Source organism: Cydia amplana, chromosome Z, assembly GCF_948474715.1.
Source record: "Cydia amplana chromosome Z, ilCydAmpl1.1, whole genome shotgun sequence".
In the NCBI taxonomy this organism is placed as follows: Eukaryota; Metazoa; Arthropoda; class Insecta; order Lepidoptera; family Tortricidae; genus Cydia; species Cydia amplana.
Window position 1 is genome coordinate 6,347,129 of NC_086096.1, and position 26,169 is coordinate 6,373,297.

The following is a 26,169-nucleotide window of genomic DNA, read 5'->3' on the forward strand; positions in this document are numbered from 1 at the left end:
AAAGACCTATCCAACGACACCCCACACTATAATTAGGGTTAAAGAGAAAAAAGTATGTAAGAATTCCAACTTTTCGTGTAGGGAGCCACCTTAAAAAAGCTTGTTTCTAGTTTTTATTTTATGCCTTTGTCGGCGTAACTAACTTATATAATATCCTTGCTGAATTTCAGCTTTGTAGCGCTTACGATCACGGAACAAAGCCACGAACGAACAGACAGACGGACATGGCAAAACTGTAAGGGTTCCTAGACTTCCTATTTGACTACGGAACCCTAAAATGGTGCTAAATTTTATTTATTAAATCTGGGGGCACGGTAGTGCCCCCGCCAAGACGAGCAAAGCGAAGCGCAAGGGCACTACCTACCTTTTCTCGAAGCGCTTCGTCGTTTTTTTGAACCCTCATAACTTGGGTTTGGATTGTACCAGATAAACAAAATTCTCGGGATATGATGTCAATAGTGGACTTATTAAACATAAAAAATTTCAATTGCATCTATAGCTCTTATACTTAAGATTTTATTTATATCTAAAAAACCCCAATTTCGTCACTGACTCACTCACTCACTGTTGATCATCAAAACCTCTAGGGTACTTCCTGAAGTCCTAGGAAGCTGAAATTTGGTATGTAACATAGTATTAGTACACAAACAACAAAATAATTCAAAAACTTGAAATTTTTTGCCCCTAAGGGGGGGAAAAGGGGGGTGGAATTTTGTATGGGAAATCAATAACCGCTGAACCGATTTAGTTGAAATTTGGTACGTAGATAGTTTTTGTAATGGGGAATGGCATAGAATAGTTTTCAACCCCAAAACGGGCGACGAAAAGGGGGTGGAAAAGGGCGTTAGGGGAAAAAGAGGGTTGAAGTTTGTATGGGGAATCAGTAAAAAGCAGATGTATAAAAGATGCCCCGAGGTACGTATTTCAGGATTTTTAATAGTACCTTAAATCACACGCGCAACCCTTTAAATTAGGGGATGGAAGCAACTTACAAAAAGAAGTGAAATCCCACCAAAAACATTTTCATGTAAAATGTTGCCAAGACGAAACTACAAGGCTCACACTGAAAAAAAGTTATCAGATCTCTTGTAGATCCAAGCTTCTAACTCTACAAGCCCTAACTTCACAAACTCTACACCTTAGTCAAAATATGTGGCTTGGCCGTTTCGTTACTCCAAGAACTTAATAGTATTATAAAATTAAAGTTAATAGTATTATAAAAAATAATGAATACATTTTTCACCTTACGTCCATGTGATAGTAGCGAAACGGTCAAGCCACATATTTTGACTAAGGTGTAGAGTTTGTGAAGTTAGGGCTTGTAGAGTTAGAAGCTTGGCTCTACAAGAGATCTGATAACTTTTTTTCAGTGTGAGCCTTGTAGTTTCGTCTTGGCAACATTTTACATGAAAATGTTTTTGGTGGGATAAAATGTATTTCAGATATTTCGCCTTTTGTAGGATTTACATAATAGGCCTGAAAAAGTCTGTACTTACCTTACTCTCTATTCACCAAAACAGCACGTCTTTAAGGCCCCCAAAACGATAGGTATCACAACGTAGTGATTATATTCTCTTTGGGTATCACAAGTTTACATCATTCATACACTGGCCTACTACCGTGAAAATCGAAATTCTTTAAACTTTAAAAATAAAATTACGCCTTCCTTAGGGTAAAAGAGAAAAATCCCCGAAATTTGCGAATTTCGGTTTTCGCGGTAACCCCCCCTGGGCCTGAATCATTTCTTTCGTTCGTACTACTTGCCTCTCTATCGCTCAAATATGCAATAGAGACAGATAACGAAATTTCGATTTATGCAGTAGGTAGGCCCTAAAAAAAAAACTTTTACTATGGAAAACCGACATTGTCAGTAGAAACAGGCACGAAATTTAAATTTTCTATGGGAGGACAACCCTTGGCGCCTACATTTTTTAAGTTTGCCGCCTTGTTCCAAATAATTTGTTACCTATTTGGTATTGAGTAACTTACGTTTGTGGAAGGTTTCTAAGGATGGTTACAAAGAATACACAAATTAAGTACTTGTTTATTTATTTATTTTAATATCAAAGACTTATCAGTGATAATAAAATGAATAGGTACTAGAATATCCATATTACACTTCAAATATTAAGATACAGATTGTACTGTTATATTGCAGCTAATTCGTTTAATACCAATGAAAGTCGTAAGAAATAGCTGATCAACTGTATCAATCTATTTTGGCACTATTACATAAATTAGAACCAACGAACGAACATCATTATTAATGAAAACATTAGTCTAATAGATTACGCCTCTGCTGACGTTTACTGGCGATTTCGGCGACCTGTGGGAAAAAAGAAGACGATATATTATAGTAATTGGAGAAACAAGACCACTAAGGATGGTATTCCACATGTCCAATTTCTTGGTCCAATGTGTATTGCGTCTCACTGTCTCACTAAGCAAAATGTGAGACGAAAATACACATTTGTACAAAGAAATTGGACAGGTGGAATACCACCCTGGCGTAAAAGATTTTCAAAGAGTAGTAGCCAATCATCTATATCAAAAATGTAGGTAAGATAAGATGAACTATTAGATTATACAGTAACATTCTACGAACCTTATTAAAGGGAAGATTAAGAAAAAAGAATTAATGGTTAATGCTTTACAAACCATTAAAACCGGCCAAGTGCGAGTCGGACTCGCGCACGGAGGGTTCCGCACCATCAACAAAAAATAGAGCAAAACAAGCAAAAAACGGTCACCCATCCAAATACTGACCCCGCCCGACGTTGCTTAACTTCGGTCAAAAATCACGTTTGTTGTATGGGAGCCCTTACTTAACTTAACTTAAATCTTTATTTTATTCTGTTTTTAGTATTTGTTGTTATAGCGGCAACAGAAATACATCATCTGTGAAAATTTCAACTTTCTAGCTATCACGGTTCGTGAGATACAGCCTGGTGACAGACGGACGGACGGACAGCGGAGTCTTAGTAATAGGGTCCCGTTTTTACCCTTTGGGTACGGAACCCTAAAAATTAATAGAAGTCCAAGTATTGACTAGGGAAATGAAACAGATAACGGGGTACAAGTACTACTTAACAATAAAAATTAAAAAAAAGCGGCCAAGTGCGAGTCGGACTCGCCCATGAAGGGTTCCGTATTTAGGCGATTTATGACGTATAAAAAAAAACTACTTACTAGATCTCGTTCAAACCAATTTTCGGTGGAAGTTTACATGGTAATGTACATCATATATTTTTTTTAGTTTTATCATTCTCTTATTTTAGAAGTTACAGGGGGGGGGGACACACATTTACCACTTTGGAAGTGTCTCTCGCGCAAACTATTCAGTTTAGAAAAAAATGATATTAGAAACCTCAATATCATTTTTGAAGACCTATCCATAGATACCCCACACGTATGGGTTTGATGAAAAAAAAATTTTGAGTTTCAGTTCGAAGTATGGGGAACCCCAAAAATTTATTGTTTTTTTTCTATTTTTGTGTGAAAATCTTAATGCGGTTCACAGAATACATCTACTTACCAAGTTTCAACAGTATAGTTCTTATAGTTTCGGAGAAAAGTGGCTGTGACATACGGACGGACAGACAGACGGACAGACGGACAGACGGACAGACGGACAGACGGACAGACAGACAGACAGACAGACAGACAGACATGACGAATCTATAAGGGTTCCGTTTTTTGCCATTTGGCTACGGAACCCTAAAAAGCGGCCAAGTGCGAGTCGGACTCGCCCATGAAGGATTCCGTATTTAGGCGATTTATGACGTATAAAAAAAAAACTACTTACTAGATCTCGTTCAAACCAATTTTCGGTGGAAGTTTACATGGTAATGTACATCATATATTTTTTTTAGTTTTATCATTCTCTTATTTTAGAAGTTACAGGGGGGGGGGGGGACACACATTTTACCACTTTGGAAGTGTCTCTCGCGCAAACTATTCAGTTTAGAAAAAAATGATATTAGAAACCTCAGTATCATTTTTGAAGACCTATCCATAGATACCCCACACGTATGGGTTTGTAGAAAAAAAAAATTTTGAGTTTCAGTTCGCAGTATGGGGAACCCCAAAAATGTATTGTTTTTTTTTTCTATTTTTGTGTGAAAATCTTAATGCGGTTCACAGAATAGATTTACTTACCAAGTTTCAACAGTATAGTTCTTATAGTTTCGGAGAAAAGTGGCTGTGACATACGGACGGACAGACAGACGGACAGACGGACAGACAGACAGACAGACAGACATGACGAATCTATAAGGGTTCCGTTTTTTGCCATTTGGCTACGGAACCCTAAAAAGTACCTAGGTACTAGGGCTTGCAATTCGAATATTCGAATATTCGAATTTGTCGAATATTCGACCTGTTTTGATATTTGAATATTCGGCCGCTCAGGTTTCGAATATTCGAATATTTTTTATTACTATAAAAAAATCTATGTCATCCGCTGTAGTTACAGTTTCTGTGTGTTTTACGGGTATTTACAGTGAATGAGGAACGGTAGGTACCCAAATACGAAGGAAATAATATTTTTACTGTATTCCTCTCGATAGACTTCGTGAATACAGTGAAACCTAACTCAATTTAAAAGAAAACGAAATCAAAAAGTATGTTATTTTTACGGTGCGTAAATTTTAAGTTAAAGGGTCATTCTGTTTATTCAGTACAAGCGTACGTTAAGCGAATTTTTGAAGTCTAAACCTTGCCACTTATCGCAATTCTCACATTTAATCATACCAAACCTGCCCAACTTGGTAATCTAACCATGCACCTTTAGCTGACGAATAATCCACCCAGTACTCAACTAACTTTTTCCCTTAAATATTCCAATATTATACAGGGTGCCCGGTAATTAATGGATAACCTTCTAACCACCGACAGGGCACCTTAGGCTGGTCCAGAAAATGCACTTATAGGTCTAGTAAAAGTTTCGTGGTTTTCGAGATAATCGCACTTTTCTAAATTTGAAGTATGGTGCTAGCTATTAAAAAAGACAGAAAAGTTCGATTATCTCGAAAACCACGAAACTTTTACTAGACCTATAAGTGCATTTTCTGGACCAGCCTAAGGTGCCCTGTGGGTGGTTAGAAGGTTATCCATTAATTACCGGGCACCCTGTATAATTAGCCGACCATAAGGAATAACAACTTGCCAAAACAAATAAAGTCAATAAAGATTCAAAATACAATGAAATTAAAGGCCTTTTTACAGGCCTCTGAGTGATTACAAGTTAATTTAAATCGGAAAATGATTACCTACTAAAAAAAATATCTTACATACCTAGTGTTTGGATGGTTAAAGTTATATTATTTCACGCAACGACGCATTTATAATAAGTTTTATCTAGAAATATTAAATACGTCTAATTTTGGCGTTTTACTTGTTTTTGTAAATGTGGGCATCTTATTAAATAGTAGGATGATAAAGTCTAGTCAACTAAGTGGATTTCTGCCAAATATCCTCAGTTTTAGCAATATGTGAAAAAAGCTTTTGAATAAAACGATAATAAACCGATTTCTCGTTCCTTTTCTTATTTTTTATAATATTCGAATAATTATTCGAATATTCGAATACGTCGTCAAAAAAAGTCGAATATTCGAATATCAGAAAGTTTCGAATATTTGCAAGCCCTACTAGGTACACTACACAGGTGCCGGTTTAGATATTAATATTTGGAGATCTCCCTAATTATTCTTATGCAGCTCTTAGTTACGCGGATCTGTTGCTATTACGTATGTGACACTTACCCTTATCTTTGGAGGTCTTGACCTGTTTATTCTTATTGCACTTCTTGGTGACACGCCTGTTCTTCTCGCAGGTCGGATCACTGTTGGCCTTTAGCATGTCGGTCCGGGACATCTCGCCGTTGGGGCTGCACTCGCTCCAGGATGACTTGTCATAGCGGCAAGCTACGACAATACAAATAATTTTGATGATTTTTTAAAAAGTTCAGATGCAGTTATTTCATATAAAAACGTCAGTCGCCAAGTTTATGGAAATTGATAGGAAAAATGGATTCGACCCCGCGCATTTCAAACTGAAGTCATCTTTTATAATACTAAGAACCATCCGTTAATTAGATCAGTTCTTCTGGACAAAGAACTAACGAACCTCTGTAGCAAAAGTTAAAAGAAGAAATCCAATTCAAATTAACTCAGTAAGTTTCAGTCCCTTTAATCAAAGTTATACGTGTCGGCACGTTTCAATTCAATGCTTTTATCTTCATTCCACATTGCACCCAGGAGCTATTGTTCTCAATAACAAAGGTTTTATTCAAGAATTCCAACATTTTCATTTGTTTCGAACAGAAAGTGATTTCAAATGGTTCTGTTTATTAATTTTGATTAAGATATCAGAACAATTATACCGTAAAATGGGGTGAGTAGGTGCAAAACTGACATTCAAACCTCGATAACATTTTATTTTTACATATGCAAACTGAATGGTGTATGTAATAAGTGTTCCGGAAGTTTGTATTTTCGTTTTTATTTTATTTTGGGTAGTTCCATTTCATAACTTTGACGATAAACAGGAAAACCCACCTCACCCCGTAGTCCCTCGTATTTGGGGTGAGTTGGGTTTTCATACAAAGGTGATTTTGGAAGATTGTTGGATCGATTTTTTTTTTATTATGAGTATTACTATAGCTCCAATTTAAATTGGAATGCATTGTTTTTGTGGCAGTACCCTTAAAAAACCATCTCACCCCCCTTTCAAACCTTCTCTCCCCATTCATAACCCAACTGTCCCCGCGAAGCCTACTCACCCCATTTTACGGTACTTAATATACGGAGCGTTGGTGGTACCTATATTTAATGCAAGGATGGATTAAGTTTAATTGTACCAGTAGCACTAATTAAAAATATAAGAATTTTCACCACAGTCTAGAAGTAGGTAAATATCGCCGCATACGTACTGCTCAATTCTCGGAACACATAAACAATGTCATATTAAGTACTTATATTTAAGAATAAAACGCAATACAGTCTGCACAAAATGCGGAAAATCCATTTACAGGTCGAGCGGCTTCTTGTTTCAAGAGTATTGTTCGAGTTTTCCATTGTTTTCTAGAAATTAAAATTTGCTGGAATGGAACGCAAAGCTCTTTTATGAGATCAAACTGCGCGATACAATAATTTCTCAAGAAAGACGGAGTTGATATAATAAATTCTAGGATCGAGGGCTCTCGTAGGGCTAATTTTATCTTTTGCCAGTTTTATGCCTAAAAGAGCCAATTGCTATAGGTACGTACAAATACATATTATATCCATCTATCGGCATGGGCACGATAAAAAAAGTAGGATAGATCGTTTTCCCGGCATTTACTCGATCCTTGCTGACTGCGCTGTGAAATAGTCGGTTTAATCGAGACTTGAAAAGCTTTGGAAAGCTGACGGATCATTTACTTTTGCGCTGAAAACTGAAATCGTTTAATTGAATGGCCCTTTTATATAATAATAGGTAGGATTTCTCAATTTTATTATGTAGATAGATTCAATTGCACTTTATTATTAAGCTTGCGATTAAGTTTGAAGCAGTTAATTATTATGGTCGCAAACGAACAACAAACCCTGTATGTAAACACTGAAAGGTCGAAAGAGAATATTACATAAACAACTCGATTTCTATACAATCAAGTAATATAGTAGTAATATAATATGTTCGTAGCTGTACCTTTGTACACATTTTCCATGTGTCATGAGTATGTTGATGGAATATGGTATCACTGATTAAAAATAGAATAATACAGACCTTTTTTGCACTTCTTCTGAATGGTCTTGGTGCGTTCGCAAGTAGCAGGGTCGCCCTTCTTGAGAGTGAGTGTGCGGGCCCGCACGTTGGTTTTCGAATCGCACTCGGACCAAGCGCTCTTCGTGTAACGACAGTTTTCTGTGCAACAAAATACGCAGGTGAGTCAATTGTTTGTATAAATAAACAATAAAATATATACACATATTTTGTCCATACCTATCTTTATACCTATAGTTCGGTTTTTTTAGCATTAGAAAGAACTTGAAAGAAGGTAAGCGATTTTGACATGTCTTTTAATTGATAAACGCTTCATTATTGTTACATATTTACCGTAACTTATTTTTAAAATGTGTTTTTCAATTAAAAGACACATCAAGATTGTTTACCTTATTTCTAGTGCTAAAAAAACGAACTATAGTTTTGTATTTACATATAACTTTCAATTTAAAAGGTAAATTCACTTAGGCCCACTTGCACCAACCCACTAACCCGGGGTTAAGCGGTTAAACCGTTAACTTAGTGTCAAATTGTACTGGTAACCATGGTAACTCCAGGTTTAACCGGTTAACCCTGGGTTAGTAGAATGGTGCAGGTCGCGCTTAGTGGCGGATTTGCAGTTTGCCGTGTTGGCCGCCCTAGGCCCCAGGCTCTGTAGTAACTACATACTAGCCGCCCCTTTCTCAGCACCCATCTATAGACTGCCGCCTTGCTGCCCATAATATCTTGCCGCCCTAGGCCCGGTACTAGTGGGCCTTAGGGCAAATCCGCCACTGAATTCGCAAACAATTTTTTTGCAAAGCATCGCTATCATTTGGCAGAACAGAACAGCATTTCGAACATCAACCATTTCGGATAGTTTTTAGTTGTTATCCATAATAAAAGCCAAACAGGCAGAAGTAATTAGGTATAGAGTTTATTTACTTCTTCTGTGTCATCGAATCATAGACTAGGAATCCTCTAGATTGCGCATAGTAACGCTACCCCCTCTGCCACTTATACGGTAGTTTTACTCCATCTTCGAGTCAATCCCGTGCCGTGATTGGTCCGTGTCTTTGAACGGACCAATCACGGCACGGGATTCGCTCACCTCGTCCCCCCGCACCCCCGTATTTTTGGCAGCATCGGTTTCATGAAATAATTGCTCTAAACTCAGTCTAGAGGATTCCTAGTCTATGCATCGAATACAGTACCTATATTGGTATAAAATTAAGAGATGATCCGAATTCAATTTGAAAACCGCCATAATCATGGTTATTTTACGGATATGGGGAAATACGATAAAAATTACATTTGCTTTCCGCATTCTTCTGAAATAAAAAATAAACGTTTTCATTCACGAAAGCGACTACGTTCCACTTCATTGAAACTTAGTTTTCACTCTCAACGACGTAAACATTAAATATTCAATGGTATTTACGTGTAGGTATTTACGCATATGTGATGCATGTGAGCAACGGAAATATTCTTTCACACACATGCGTTGTTTCGTTTACCGCTGGTGTACCTAATACCTACCTAATTAAATGTAGGTATTTGAGGATCTTTCGCAATATTTTTAAGGCACGCATATGTATGGTCGATTTCGTGGCAATTTATCCTTATTCCCTGTTGCTTTATTTTTGACTGCCACGAACATAAAGGTTCGAATACGTATTACTTTAAGACACATTCAGTGTTTCAGACAATTTCGCAAAGCATAAATTCTTCCCCAAAGACTTTTGCGAGCCACGGTCGTACGTAGGTCCTGCCGGCCTAGCCAAGCTGACAATCGCTATCGCTTCGATAACGAAACGCTTTGTGTCTCTCTATCACTCTTCTATATTAGTGCGACAGTGACAGTTGCGGTTCGATCGCTACGGAGCGTTAGCGATTGGCACGTTGGCTACGCGGCCTGGTACTCTTTGGTTGACTTTATTATGTACCTATAAAATTTAAATTTTAATGATAAAATTTACGAAAAGTTAGTCGACAGGGTGAACAAAGATATTAACTTACTTGCAAGGTCTTCTTCTAATTACTAATAAATTTCTTAAACAATAACATCATCATAAATGCAGCCTTTTTAATTTTGTAACTACTTACATAAAAACCTACTTTAAAAAATACAAAATAAAACCCTTCAATAACGTTGTTTCCTCGTAGAGATTTCACCTCAAACGTAAGTATTTTTAAACAAACCGCATGTTCAGCATCTAAAGTCAGTAACCCAATCCAGCTCGCCCCTTCACGTCTCGCTGATGCGTTTGCATTCGTTTTGGTCGAGACAAATCCGTTGCACATGTGTCCGGCGGTTCCACGAAACTTTCCTCTTTATTTTTATTATTCGGGGCTTCAGTGGTAGTTTCGTGTTTCATTTAGTGCCGAAATATTACGCAGCGTGTTCAGACTTTCTTTTTTCATCTTGCGCCCTCGCGTTGTCCCGGCATTTGGCCACGGCTCATAGGAGCCTAACGAATAACAAGAATTGGCATAGGCACTAGTTTTTACGAAAGCGACTGGCATCTGACCTTTCAACACGGAGGGTAAACTAGGCATTATTGGGATTAAGTAGTCCCGGGTTCCTTACGATGTTTTCCTTCACCGAAAAGTAACTGGTAAATATCAAATGATATTTCGGTCAAAGGTTCCGAAAAAATCATTGGTACGAACCGGGGTTTGAATCCGCGACCTCCGGATTGCAAGTCGCATTGTTTTCAGTTTTGTGTTATGCTTGGACTGAAAACGTTTTCCTCGATAAGCCGGGTTCCGTTTCCTGTCAAATTTAGTGCAGTAGCTACAGATACAGTCACGTAGTTCTCTCGCGGGGCCTGGCATTATCCGTTATCCATTAGCCTTCCTCTGTCACATTACGGGTACCTAACTGTGCATTTAACATTATAAACGACGTTCATTCGGTTAAATCGGCAATCGAATTCGACTACTGAAGCTTTATATGCTTATTATACGACGTAGTGATCAAATTGGTGAGTGTTTTAAAATCCTTATATTTGGAGCACTTTATTTTTAGTCTTCTACTTATTACATATACTTACCATGTTATATACGAGTAGGAATAAGTAGGTACTAAAGTATGTGCAAGTAGCAGACAGTTTCCAAAAAGTTAGATTCTCAGGAAAAAACAAGAAACATTTTTATTTTTTAGCTTTAGTATTAGTTGTACTTAATTTTAGTTTTATATTCATTTTATAACACTTATTATGCAATAAATGAGTTATTTTCACTTCAGAAACAAAGGAAACTTTCTTTATAGAAAATAGCAAATTTCGAATCTTAGGTATAGGTATCAAAATATGAGTGATTTCGAAATTTTCCCAGTAGAAATTTCGCGATTTTGGAAACTTTCCGACGGCACATGGGCGTTGCCAAGGGGGGGCAGCTTTCCCCTCCCCCGCCCTTGGCTATCGACCATATGAGCTGCTACTTTTCTCATAAATCAGTAATCATAATTGATTTGCAGGACTATCAGCATTGTAAGAACTAAAGTACGGACAATCAGATTATACGTCTGGAAACGAGCGTCGAGTCGGGTGTCGTTCGGTTGCGCTTAATAGGAAGGGGGTAGAAAACTTAGGGTTCAAAGTCCGGTTACTAAGGAGTGGGTGTGAAGGAAAACAAAGATGTTTTAGAGTATTAGTATGATTGGTGCTTGTGAGAATGTATGTTTAATTTGAGCTAAATTACAAAACTGTTTAAATTCAGCGCTGGTAAAACTTGTGCCATTGTCTGTAACCAGCTGATGTGGGTAACCATACCTAGCAAATAAGTTATTAAAAACTTCTATTGTGGTTTTAGTGGTTATATCGTTCATGATAAAGGCCTCTGTCCATTTTGAATAACTATCAATAATTACCAGAAACATCTTTTTTTTTTATATGGTCCAATAAAATCGGCATGGAGTCTGTACCAACTAGATGGCGCTACTGGCCACAATTGTACAATTTTTGTTGGATTTTTACTATTACTTAGACAAGCCATGCAGTTTTTGGTAATTTGCTCTATCTGTTTATTGAGTTCAGGCCACCAAAAGTATGACCGGGCTATTTCTTTCATTTTTACAATCCCGAAGTGGCTTTTATGTGTCTCCTGTAATACCTTGTCTTGTAGTGAATGTGGGATTATGATACGATAGCCCCTAAAATAGGCAACCCCTATCCGTACTAATTTCATCCTTTCGGCTGAAGTATGGTAATAAATTAGGATCTATCATTTCCTTACTTGGCCATCCATCTATTATCATCCGTACTGTACGGATATGATGGTCGTTCTTGTCTACGTGACAGCGTGATAAAACGGTGTCCTTCACTTTCTTCCCCACGGTGTTAAACAGTGACAGTTATTTTATCACGTGGATAAAGATGGATAAAGCTATCCATAATAGGCTGGCAGAAAGGGATTAGAAATAACAGATTTCCATACACTTACGTCAAAATCAATATGGATTGACAGCTATCTCAATCCCTTTCTAATCGCGATTCAGTAATACTAAATAACGTATTACAGTTGACAGATTACAATCTTTTATTGTTTCTTTCTTTATTAATTTCCAATCTAGCACTTCTAATTCGCTACTATCTGTATAAAATGTATTTCCTATATGGGGACATAAACTATGTAAAGAAGGGGTTCTTTACATAGTTCTTTATATTAAGGGAATTATAGTCCAGGAGTCTGTACCCGGAGCAACATATTTAGTTGATGTCAATGGTTCGGTTTGTAAAAGACACGTTAACCAAATGCTTGAATGTGGAGAGCAGGATGTTAACTGTGATGTGTAGAATAAGTTACATTTCTGTATCATATTTAATATGTTAGGTTTAAGCTGTACACTTACTTTAAGTATTAAAGGCGGGGAGAGTGTGAGAACGCATCCATAGTGAACGCAACCTAATATGCGGTCTCTTTCGCACCGCGTTGTCTCGCTCTTCATTCGTGAATGGACATAGAAACTAATGGCCGACTGAATGTTAAAAACTAAATTAAATAATAAAGTGCTTGTTAATAAATCAGAGTATCTTTCTCAAACATCACAGTATATAACGTCCAATTGAATGTGAGATTTTTATACATGTATACCTAAATTACTTTTAATTTGCCAGCTATAAAACCTCAAGTTTTAGTGTAAAATCTCAATCTGCGAGTTATACAGTATACTCGTACGCACCTATGCTAATAATAATTTAACTACCCGCGGCTACTAATATTGACGTGTGTAGGGCGGTTCTGGAATGGCATTACCATTACCAAACGTAGGGAATATCATTATTAGTAATGTCATTCCATGTCATAAGTACATACATTTTGGTTTAAAAGACGGGCGTTCACGAAACAAGAACATCTCTTGCGAGTCTTGTGACACTCGGTCGCGCATCTAATTTCGTTGGGCCTTTTGATTATTTCGCCGCGGACGTCACGCTTCAAAGCAAATTTAATTGCAACGGCATAACAATCTATTTTCGTACGAACGTTGCTCTTTCGGTCTTCACATTAAGTTCCATGAAGCCCTGGCGGAACAAAGTCGTATCTGAATTCAGAATCAGATTGTTTTAAGGAGGCCCCGTAGCATGTGCGATACGAATGTAGGTTGACGCTCGGCCCTTACCCGACTTGGCACTCTTAACAATAAGGAATCGGTGCGAACAGTTAATGAAAGGAATAATCCTTTTCTGTCAAAATAACTACTAATCAAATGCATACAAGCTGCTGTTGTTTTACGTCACATAATATCGATATAGTATGGTATGACTCAGGCATTAAGGGTCGGTTGCACCAAACTGTTTGTCATTTTCGCTAAATTTTATTGTATCGAAAGTTTAATACCTAGTAAACCGCCGCGATGCGCCGGGTGTCTTTGATCAGTCTGTTAAGTGCGGATGGTGCAGCTGGCACTAAGTAATCAACTGTCCTTTGCTGTCATTAGCTTTGACCACTGGCCTTAAATCACTGACCTCTGTTTTTGGCGCCCCTCTCACTTCGAATCAGCACCTCGTGGTCGCTCTCCTCCCACACCTCGCCGTCGGAGGCGACTGCCATGGACAGCAGCACGAGGCCGCCGACCAGCCACATCCAGTGTTTATTCTGGGGACAAAGAGAACATTCATTCACCTAAATATCTTTCAAGTTACTAAATATACCTGCGCCAAACTCTCGGACATGCACAATCGGAAATGCCGAAAAAAAAAGAATTATTGATTATCTTCTTCTTCAACACGGAGTTGAGATGCCATAGGTTTCAGCTAGCAGAGTTTTTGCAAAATCGTAGCGCATTTTTATATTATAATACGGTTGCAAAAAATATCAATAGAAATCTGGAGGTATTTCTCTAGTAACTTCATCATTCGAATAATGATTAAACAACTTTCGCTCGATAAAAAAAAATCACGAACATTGATTAAAAATGCACCATTGGACATTAATTGTAATAATTTTTACACTAAAACTAAAAATGCGCAATTTATTTGTGATTGAGCACATCGATTTTTTTTTGTTTTAACAAACTATAAATAACAATATGATATCCGCGATCGACGCGCACAGCCGTCTCGCTCCCGCTCAGTGAGAGTGCGAGAAGAATCTGAACTCACGGCGTCTTAATTATACCACTGGTCTTAGAAATTAACTTAATTTACGCTCAGAAATGCACCCTTGAAATTAACGGAGTTCAAAAAACATGGTGTACTTATGACCGAGGACTAGAACAAACTATTTTGGCCCGAAATTGATTATTATTTAATACACACACATTGAGTTCACAAAAGGATTCACAAATATGAATAAATCAGGATTTTGTCTATGGGTTATAAAAATTAAATAATGCTACCGCTACCCACAAAATAAATGTTCGCGGTAAATCAAAATAAGCCCCGGAAGCGGGAGCGTTGGCCTAAAATACTTCAACTAGGCAGCTTTTATTTTATAGCTGCCGTTGTTGGCTCATAACATCTGCCATGCATCGGGTCATTATGTGCATATCCAACACGACTGAAGACTGGGTTAGTTATTTACGATGCAAGGGCGAAAAACGAGTGGCGAATTTTAAAACACCGAGTGTAGTGCTTAGGTCGATCTGTGTAAGATTGTTCCCAGATATTATTTTACCATTAATAGACAAAAAAAAACAACTGTGTGGAATCACGAATGTAGTAAACTGCAGTTATGTGGAATCCATATTGTATGGGATTCACGAATCCCACCAAAAACATTTTCATGTAAAATGTTGCCAAGACGAAACCATAAGACTCGCACTGACAAAAAGTTATCAGATCTCTTGTAGAGCCAAGCTTCTAACTCTACAGGCCCTACCTGCACAGACTCTACACCTTAGTCAAAATATGTGGCTTGGCCGTTTCGTCACATGGGCGTAAGGTGAAAAATGTATTCACTATTCATTATTTTTTATTATAAAATAGTTCTTGTAATAATGACACGGCCGTTTCGGGGTTTTTTAGACATTAATAAAATCTAAAGTATAAGAGCTATGCAATTGAAAATTTTTATGCTTAATAAGTCCACTATTGACATCATATCCCGAAAGTTTTGTTTATCTGGTATAATCTAAACCCAAGTTAAGAGGGTTCAAAAAAATGACGAAGCGCTTCGAGAAAAGGTAGGTAGTGCCCTTGCGCTTCGCTTTGCTCGTCTTGGCGGGGGCACTACCGTGCCCCCAGATATGAAGGATTGAGTTTCTGTTATCAATCGCGTAATCCATTCGCACATGCTAAAATAATTTATAAATTTGAAACTATTTGATAAATAAAATAAACCGCTTAGCAACGTACAACATTCGCAATGCAGAAAACAATAGAGCACCACCAGTTTGGCACTGATATATACGCGAGCGAGTGCATATTTTATTTTCTATGCATCTCGCTCGTACACGCATATTGGTGCGAGCGAAATGTATAGAAAGTAAATCACGCACACGTTATCGAATATAGAATAATTATGTCAGTTTGACACTGTTAAGGCATTCGTGGTGGCCTAAAAATACGTTGACAAAGATTTTCACTGCAGCATACGAGTACGTCAGTACGAGTATGTTTACAATATTTTATATTGTTGACAATTTTAACAAACTTTTGCATTTGTGTATCAAAGGTAGGAGAATATTTTAAAGATAATAAGTTTTGTTTTAGTTAGATGATTGTAGTTTTATGATGACTTTTTGTAAAATATTAAATTAAAAATTCTTTATCAGCGTATTTTTGAACCAACCTGTATGTATAGGTATGTGTAGTAGTATGTACTAATAATGTATGTTTGGCAAATGAATTCTATAATGTACCTACATTACCTAGTGTAGGTAATATGCAAGTTTGTATGTTGGGGTGCTAATCTAATAGTTTTGCTGACTAAGTATTGTAGGTATAGATATAAGTATAGCCTTAGGTACCACTCAACACAGACGGTTGATACGTAGTAGTTGCGCAGTAATTGTGTTCTAGTATTAAGCTAGTAGTTACTTAGTATTGTACTAAACCTATGACTAAACTCACTAACTTTGTACATATATACATATATGTCATAATAAGTCACCGTAAGTCGTAACATCGTACCTAAGTAGTCAACATCTCACTAGCCGTCTGAGTTAATCTTCATTTGTAAATTTCAGTTTATAAAGTTAAAGAATTTAGGTATTATATTAATGTATATTAGAAGGCATTCGTATTAAAATGAATGAAAAGGATAAATAGAATAAATATTTAACAATTGTCGAACAGCCGAACAACTCTAAAGGGAATAATTAATATTTACATTTAGTAATTATTTTAATCGTAGTATGCGTATTGGGTATGTACTTATCACACCCGAGCCGAGCCGCCCAAACCTAACGATCGCCAAGTAGCTAAGCGATCGGTACATGAATATAGTTTTAATGGGGGGAATGGGGGGACTGTTCTTCAGAGTTTGACGACCAGTATTTCAATCTGATTTTAGTTTAATGTAATCAAACTCGGACTGCGGACCTCAAGAATGCCAAAAAGATACAATTCAAAAGAGTGGCGATAAATTGAAACACGAGTTGCGAATTACCTTTTCGTACGTGTATTGTAAGTAGGTACAACTTTAATTTTACAGTACATATGGCCCTTTTAATTTTTTTCATAAGCACGTGTTGTGCTTATTACCGCACTAGGCGGTAAAGTACCTATATAACCTAATAGGCACCAATCTAAGATCCCTCGATACTGCAGAGCGCAAAACGAATAAGTACTTGGTCAATAAAGAAAAGCCAGTGTCCAACAGCAGGATGTTGTATAAACGAACTAGTAAATTCCGTTTCAAAGGCGCTTCGTTTAAATCTCCTTTTTGCGGATAAACTTTTAACGGTGGAATAAAGGGTACAACCCGACCTGGAACATTCACATTTACCTACTGCAGGCGGGTTGAGCGCTCGGATGAACCAGTCAAACTGAGACCTCGAGATCGTAACAAATACGTGCGAGCAGAGAGCTCATATAGTACTAGAGAGCGTGACCATTAGTCGTTAGACATTTTAACAATATCCCTGGCATTCTGGCGCTAACTACGAGAGAATTTTCCTTCCATTTTGTTCGAATTTTCAACGAAAACCGTTTAAAGCATTCCAGTGGCGAGCGAACTATTCCGGCGCCCCGATACACTGGTTCCGTGCGGATGTTAAAATAATAAGAATGTTAGCTCTATCGGGTTTTTGGTGTGTTCCGCGATACCTAGGCCGTTTGTGAATCGATTTTTCATGATTTTATATTAGTTCTACTTACTTATCTACACATTTCGTCGGGAGAGGTGAATATCTTTTCACTAATTCATATGTAGGTACTTTACCCCTACTACGGCAAAGTCAAATTAATGGGTTATGACATTAGTAATCTAACCGTGTTAATAGAAATTGATACGGATTTTATGGCCCATATCATAATAATAAGGCTAAATTTTAATGAGTTTCCAGAAAGAAGGATTGTGGCCTAAACACAGACCCTAAAAAGGCAGGCATGGCGCCTCAATCAATATGAGGCCTACTCGCAGGTCACGCAGCATACCTATTTGAATTTTTATATTTGTACCAAATTCCTACACCGAATTAAGATTTAAGCCAAACATGGCGTTTTCCGTTTCGCTGCTCGATACTCGTATTCCAAGAAGTTGGCGCGCTGAATATGAATACCATAATCTACTAGAAAAACTTGACTTTACTGTATTACGAGTAACTCGACCTCGACTTCCTTGCCACAATAAGCTTAAGCGAATTGTGGACGTTCCATTATTCCGCCAACCTCTCCATGGCGGCGTTTAGAGGGAATTTCCAATTAAGCTCATGGGTGACACCTTTGAAATGCAGATTGCCTCCAAACAGTCGAGACAAAGTTCATCTAGTCGGTTTAGTGTAGGTAGTTTCTATGCCTTTCAGCTAGTCTGGCAATTGACGGCTGAACATAGTATCTAAAAATATACATAATATTTATGTATATAAGCGTTTAGACGCCTATAATTGATTATTGTGTTTGGCTATCACGACTTACGAAATGTTCAGAAATTTTCAGCTGGGATTCTCTATTGCCAATAAGTAGACTATTGGTTTTCTAAATAGAATACCTATCAAGTACAAAGTAAGTAATGGCAACCCATGAAAAGTGTAACTTTTCAGTAGATGTTCGCTTATGTTTAATTGACAATTAAAAGGATTTTCAAATAATTTCCTCCATTAATACGCTAAGCACCTGTAAACAGCGCGAAACTCGATAAGTATGTATGTAATAGTGATGTTGATAATTAGGTGTCGTAATGAAATACTAATATAATACATTTCCAGAATACCATATGTATTTTATACATTTGGAAATGGAACCAGCAATTTCCTGAATTGGAATCGTGAATGCTCTAATTAGTCAAATGAACCGTTGTGTTGTTAAGCCTTATACAATACGATTACGTTGGTGGGCAGCAATGGCAAATGCAATGGAAAATGGAAAATTTCCTACCATTTTGCTAGCATTTATATTTGTGTGACATTTAATGTTTCATTAATTCCGGGAGTTAAGTACTTAATAAAATATTATTCTGGTGTTGAGTGTGATTGACCCACGTTAGAACGGGCCGTGTCCGGGCCGGAGTTTCCGGCGCTCCGTTTTCTATGGAAAGGATCACGTGATCACCTGTCAACTGTCATAGAAAAGTAAGCGCCGGAAGCTCCGGCCCGGACACGGCCCTGTCTAACGAGAAACATGCTTTTCTTAATACACCGTAAATAAATATTAAACGTATACCTATCTATTTACATCTGTTAATTAAAATATGTTACATATTTATAATTTAGAAGGTTTTATATCAGCGAAACAAATCTCTCGTATATTGCCAGGTTAGTACTCGTACTATTAGACTCGTAAATATAATTAAATTTTTAAAGAATCAAACAACATTGTTTATTATTGCGAGTAGGTAAGTACCTACCTAATTTTAATTTCCGGTATCTGGCGATAAAATGTCTACTTATGTAATGAAATTTCTGTTAAAGCTCCGGAAAATAGTCAGACAGCTCGACAGCTATAAATCACTTTGATGCCGATATTTTTCTTATGATTAACAAATTGTTTAAAAGATATTGTAGTGAGCATCAAAAAATGCGTATCAAACTATGCATCAAACGTTTGTACCTAGATATTATCTAATAGCTTAACAAAAAGAGATTATGTCTAAATGTAGAACAATTAGATTGTGGTTGATAGGTACTTTTCAACGCGAACCGTTTAGATATTGTAATTGTAATTAGCCTTTATTATTTAAGTTAGTACATAGCATATATTAATTTGGTTTAACATCTTTAACTTCGAGGTAGCGTAGGCCTCCTCCATAGCTTTCCATTTGTTCCTTTCTTTTGCTGTTTGCATCTCTTTACCTCCTGGTTGGAGGTTTAGATATATATAGTTTAGATAGATAGTGGCAAAGTAAGCTGATGGAAATTTTGAATATTTATTCATGTTGACAGAGTAGAATTGAATTTAAAGTGCTACTTTGAATGGTAATTTTTTAATAACGTTGAATATGATATGTTATGTTTTACAGTTTTTAAGTAGTAGATATTTCCCTCGCGTTGGTGTAATTAAAAAAAATGTGCTCAAACAACGCTCAAGACTCCACTTAGAACCACTCGCTGCGCTCGTGGGTCAAGTTTGGAGCCTTTCGCTTGCTCGGGTTGTTGTTTACAACTTCGCCCTCTTGTAAAACAAATAAATATGGCCGTCTATTACCTATACTTAGTTTAATTATATGGCAAGGTGCGAAGTCGGTGGAGGGGGAAGTGGCGCTGATCGTCACAAACACAGGTAATCTTATGGAATGTCCGCCATTAGTACTAGCGGCAGCCGCTTGAACTAATTTTACTCCATAAGATTTAACGTAGAAAGTCCGCCAAAATGAGGGCAGCACCAGTCGTGCACCTAGCGAATATATGTTTCACAACATGTTATAATATGAATGATATTGATAAAACATGTAGGTACTTACTTAACGTACTAACCTAATAATTATGCCAATTCGTTACGTTTCTTCTTCTCTCCAAATTGCGAATTTATTGACATAATCTATTTTACGGAGACATTGGCATCATATTGGTATTGGTATATGCCTATATACCTACTGTATAAATGGGGCATCGATAAGACTGAGTTATATTCCAATATACACGCTTAAGTTAAAGCAATTAATTTGTGTAGATACCTACACCGATGCAGTATGCAGTCAATGACTTTCATACATACTTATTTATCCGGCCGTCTAATATTAACTGACCCACGCCACGTCCCTAGATAATAAGACAACTGTCACTTGTACTTTTTATCATCAATAAATAATATTAACCCTTTGAGCGCCGTTGGCATGTATACAAGACAACGATAGAACGGTACACTGGCGCCGCTGTCTTGTATACAAGACACAAATTCAACCGCTCGGTAAATGTGAAAAAAATATCAATTGTAATTTTTTTACACTCTTTTTAATGATTTAGGTCTTTGTTTAAAAAAATGCATTTAAAGCAGCCATTATGTGTAAATCCATTCTTTTATAATAAGGCTATCAAAAAATTTGCTCCAGTTTTCAACGTTTTTCATGTTCCTCGTCGCCGTTGTCTTGTATACAAGACAGCTAGGGATGGGAATGTTAACTCGATATGAGAATATTCAAAATAAATATCTAATCGCAAATCTCGTTTTATTTAAGCATTTGAACACTTGTTAAATGCCAATTGGTGGTAACTAGTAACTAGATTACGTAAAACGAGAGAGAGACAGGCATAACTATCTATAGTTCAGGGAGATTCTTCAGCTGTAGATAGTAGAGTCAGACAAGTAAATCTGTCCTTGTGGTCTAATTGCAGAACAAATGATTAATTTTGACATGATAGTGTAGTGGGGAGTGATACCCCTGCAGTGAGTCATTTTAAATTAAAGATGATTACAATTTTCACATGCATATTTTTAGTCACGCACACGTGTTCAAGTGTATAAAAATACCACACTGTTTTAAATCACACGTAGGAACAAAGGACGCGCCGCGCGCCGAGCGTTTATTATGTGACGGTTTATAACCCTTAAAATTTTCTTTGTTCACTCGAACCGAAAAACACAGGAACCAAACCGAAAAAGGACAGCTGATTATTTTTTGATAAGAAGTTAGGATGGAAAGTAAAAAAACTCCGAATTGTTCGTTGATAAGGAGTTAGGATATAAAGTAAAGCTACGTATGCTACTATTAAATTGTTTTTCAAACTATTACATTAATAAATGACTGAATAAATATTCTTGTTCTTCACTCATTGACAATTCAACCCACGTGTAATTTTCCCCAATGCAGTTCCGGTACATTTATATTATCGACACACTATGCGCGGCTCTAACGTTACGCTTATGAAGTTTACGTACCGACGAGCGCTTACGCCGTTGACCTAGAGACTATTATTACTTAATCCGCGCGGAAACAGTCCTTGTCGGTCTGCACTGCGGCCAGTCCATGCGCGCCGTTGGCATGTATAAAAGACTTCTCGTACAGCCTAGTGCAGTGATATTACGTCATGAATCGATATTGTTTAGTGGTTGTTTTTAATGATAAAGACCTTTATTTTTAACATTGTCGTGTGTAAAAAATATGTAAATTTTTGACATTTTCGAAATAAATTAAAGTTGGGTAAGAACAAAGCCAAATTGAGAAGATTTTTACCATAAATTGTAAATATCGATATCACTATTTGCAATCCCTAAACTTTTTATTAGTTGTTTACTTAAAATTTACTCTGGCGTGTGAGTGAGCGTCTTTGCGGACTAGGTCCGGCGGCCAAAAGGTTAAACGAGACAGTTTGTCTGTCGGTGCCCCGACATTTTATATAGGCGGGTACCTGCCCGAAAGGGTAACTCTTTAGAAAAAAAAGGGTTACGGCCGACCGCCTTAATAGATTTAAATGTGTCTTTAAAGGTCTCGACTAATTTGGTTTTAAAAGAAAATGCTACGATAATCATACGCTATTGAACGGTAACCACGTCCAATCAAAGTAAAAACAAATTCCGTAATTTAAGGGTGCGCAATTCCATTTCATAAAGAATTACTGTCTATTTGTTCAGAATCACCCATCAGGCGCAACGACTCATCCTTCGCCATCGCCAGTGATGTCCTCACTTGTTTTTAAACGGTACCCCATTAGCAGTTAAATAAATCAACAAGCACCTAGACAATCCGCATGAAAACAAAAAAAAGACGTACGCCGCGGCATGGCATCCCACTAAAAGAAATCCTAAAAATGTCTACGGAATCAAACCGGGCGCTAGAGAGAGAGGATGAATTGCATGGGTTTACGCAAACAAACACAGTTTGCCTGTAACGAGATAACGCACACAAACAAAAACTCGCCCTTACCCTGCTGCGCGCAGCCTCTTAAGTCGTCCCCTCCGCTCCTAAATAATTTGTGTGCAATATACCCCTTATAATGAACTAAGCAAATTTGCTTTCCCACATACTACCTACATTAATTTTAATTTGTTTGTTAATGGGTAAGTACCTACTTAACCTACGGTGCTTACAATCCGATTTCCGAATAAACGAATGTTTTTGTTTGCATTTTTTCTGTTCGCCATTGACAGACCAATTCGGTTGGTATATTTCGGTTGACAAAATATTATTTTACACAATACCGACAGGAAAATTAATGACATTTTAATCAAGTAGTGTAGGTAGTCTTACAGTATTATGATCTCGATAGTGACGGCAAAAACGGAAATGGGTTTTAAAATCAAAACGAAACTTGAAATCAGACAACAGTGGCTTCTCGAACTTTAAGGACGTCATTTAAAAAAAAAACTTTAAAAAGTCAACAACGGTTCGTTAGGCGCAACTATTTTGAAATGTTAACAAAACTTCGTCGAAGTAATAAATCAGTTGCACGTAAATCTAGAAACTTGTTAAACGCGTTCAAAGTATGAATGTTATAGACTGGTGCACCTGAAACAGGTTGTGGTAATAGTTGAACTTACCTCCATCTGACGTCGCGCGTGTCGAGTAGTCGGGAGCGGCGGGCGGCAGGCGCACGGGCGACGGTCGGGCGAGGAATGGCGCGCCGCCGCGGGCAGTCACAGCCACCAGCAGGACGCCCGCCTATTGATCTGCCTTTTGCACCCGGGACCGTACAGGAGTACGCATATTCACACCCCGCCCCACCCACTATCTGCGGCTAGGCAAGATTTATTGCTTTTTCCGGGAATCAGCGGATTTCCTCTGTATGAAGCGACGTCAGATTTTTTGCGAAGGACGCAATTAACTTCTTACAAAATGTGCACTTAAGAGATGATGGGACATTTCTCGTCTCGCAGCTATGCGGCTGATGAACGTGTTTTATTAGCGGAGACTAGGCATTTAGCTTTTGTGTCGCGACGCGCTTTTGTTCCTAATGGTGCTCCCACATTACCTGTTATAAAATGTTATACGACAGGGATAGCATGATAGTATTTTATTATCTCGTCTCTCCCAGTCACACGATGTTATATACTAAACTTTTTATAACAGCCAATGTGGGAACACCGTAAGATTTTATTATTAGCATTATTATTTTATTCGATTTTAAGAGTAGACAATCCCACACGCGAAAGTAAAGATAGGTAGGTTAGTAATAAAATGTAATATACACGTAACTATGAATTTGATAATTTGAAACTGCAAACTAAATGAACCTACTGAATTTAAGATGAAATACGTATCTACCTACTAGTCACTTTTCGGTGAAGGAAAACATCGTGGAGAAACCAGACTAATCCCAATATGGCCTAATTTCCCCTCTGGGTTGGAAGGTCAAATGTCAGTCGCTTTCGTAAAAACTAGTGCCTACGCCAATACTTGGGAAGGTAATCCCAAGTATTGGCGTAGGCACTAGTTTTTCCAAGCAGATTCAAAAGGCTCCAATAAGCCGTGGCAAAAAGCCGGGACAACGTGAGGAAGAGGAAGATGATTTTTAAGTAAATATTACCTGGGGGACCGAGCTTTGCTCGGAAAAATATTACACATCTCAAAAATGCGCGTTTTCCCAGAGATAAGATCTAGGTCGATTTTTCGCTCTCGAAAACCCCCATATAGCATATTTCATCGAAATCGAAGCCGTTTCCGAGATCCCCGAAATATATACCTATACAAGAATTGCTCGTTAAGGTATTTTATAGATAGTAGAGGCACCTACTGCAGAACCTACTTACTGTACTACCGTAAAACGGGGTGAGTAGGTTTAGCGGGGAGAGGGGAGAGAAGGTTTGAAGGGGGGTGAGAAGGGATTTTAAGGCTACTGCTACAAAAATAATGTATTCCAATTTAAAATGGAGCTATAGTAATACGCATAATAAAAAAAAATCGATCCAACAATCTTCCAAAATCACCTTTGTATGAAAACCCCTCTCACCCCAAATACGAGGCACTACGGGGTGAGGTGGATTTTCCTCTTTATCGTCAAAGTTATGAAATGGAACTACCCAAAATAAAATAAAAACTAAAATACAACCGTCCGGAACACTTATTATATACACCATTCAGTTTTCATATGTAAAAATTAAATGTTATCGAGGTTTGAATTTCAGTTTTGACCCTACTCACCCCATTTTACGGTACCGCAATAGTGAGTTATTTAAATAAAATAATACAATGGATGCGTGTATAATTGCGAGTATTATTATAAGAAATAAGGAAAACAAGAACGTTCAACGGCAACAAAATACAGTGACAGAGTTCTTTTACATGGCATAAGGTAAACGTACTAGTGCTCGACATGCTAATGCCCAATAGATGACACCCTGCTGTCTCCTCTATTGACAATGACTTAAGTTTCAAGATGACATGAAGAGGTCTCAGTAGAGACCGCGTCGAGCACCAGGACGTTTACCTTACCTATAAATTCAAGACAGGATGAATAGGTATTAATAGGTACCAATGTATTTATTTACTTTTCTTATGTTAGTTTATTATTACAATACGAGTAGTAACAAAACTATAATAATATTGGTTTATATTACCTAATAGGGAATAGGGATAGCTAATCCCTACTAATATTATAAATTCGAAAGTAATTTCGATGTTGGATCAATCATAAATACTTACTTAATATCTAATTAAAAAAAACAACGGGTTGCATTCCGGGAGTGCCGACAGAAGTGAAAACTCAATGACATCTTACGTCTTACGTCTTATACGCTCTCGCGAGTTAACATTTTTCCCCATCACAAAGAGTGCACAGCGCCCCTAAAGAAGTTTTCACTTCAATAAAAACTAATTCATTCATGTATAGACATTTTTTTTGTTGCTTTAATTCGATAAACCAATGCCAGAGAAATTTAAATAAGTAGTTTCCTTGGTCTCAGTTTCGACAGCAATCTTTTTATGTATTATAAACTGAAATAAATGTCATATACTAAGAAAAGGCGACCCAGGCCTCCAGTGCACCAGGCTGTAATCGAACGAGCGTTCTCTGCTATCGCGGCAGGTGCATGTTGCCACTCGGCCACCGGGTCACAGCGGCATAGGTCGAATTTTTCCAAGTGTGTGTACCTATAATTTAATTTGTTCTAATATGTATTTCATGTATTTACGATTTTTATCATCAAGGCATTTCTAAACCATCGGAGCGCGCTTCGCCGGGGAGTCATACCTACCAATAAAAAAATCTAAGCCGCTTGTTTTACCACAAGTCTAAGCAGCGGCAGAAGAAAGGGGGGTACTACTCGGTCTGTATATTTTTCATGTAAAGTGACCCGTTTTCATTGCTATTGGTATACCAAGCAGTTTCAAAGTGTTTTAATCACAGATAAAAAAATGGAGAACGGCCGACTAGGCTAGGAATAGCAGTCGCGCCCACATTCCGCTAGGCCTATGAGAAATTGAGAACCTTACTTATTAGTGCGCCTGCCA

At 37.5% G+C, this 26,169-nt stretch overlaps 1 protein-coding gene across 1 annotated transcript; it reads right to left on the bottom strand.

The window, feature by feature from the left end:
- Positions 1 to 2,032: 2,032 nt before the first annotated feature.
- LOC134661044 (uncharacterized) lies at positions 2,033 to 23,400 on the bottom strand. The gene is made up of 5 exons (XM_063516943.1): positions 23,262 to 23,400; positions 13,713 to 13,842; positions 7,768 to 7,905; positions 5,763 to 5,924; positions 2,033 to 2,326 (listed from the first exon to the last, which is right to left on the bottom strand). The coding sequence occupies exons 1-5, from the start codon at positions 23,265 to 23,267 to the stop codon at positions 2,307 to 2,309; spliced, it is 456 nt and encodes a 151-aa protein (XP_063373013.1). The 5' UTR covers positions 23,268 to 23,400; the 3' UTR covers positions 2,033 to 2,306.
- Positions 23,401 to 26,169: the final 2,769 nt, after the last annotated feature.

Coding starts and splice junctions, on each gene's coding strand:
- LOC134661044 (XM_063516943.1), bottom strand. Junction 7,906..13,712: donor GAGGGGCGCCAAAAACAGAG/GTCAGTGATTTA, acceptor TTTGTTGCACAG/AAAACTGTCGTTACACGAAG. Junction 5,925..7,767: donor TCAGAAGAAGTGCAAAAAAG/GTCTGTATTATT, acceptor GTATTGTCGTAG/CTTGCCGCTATGACAAGTCA.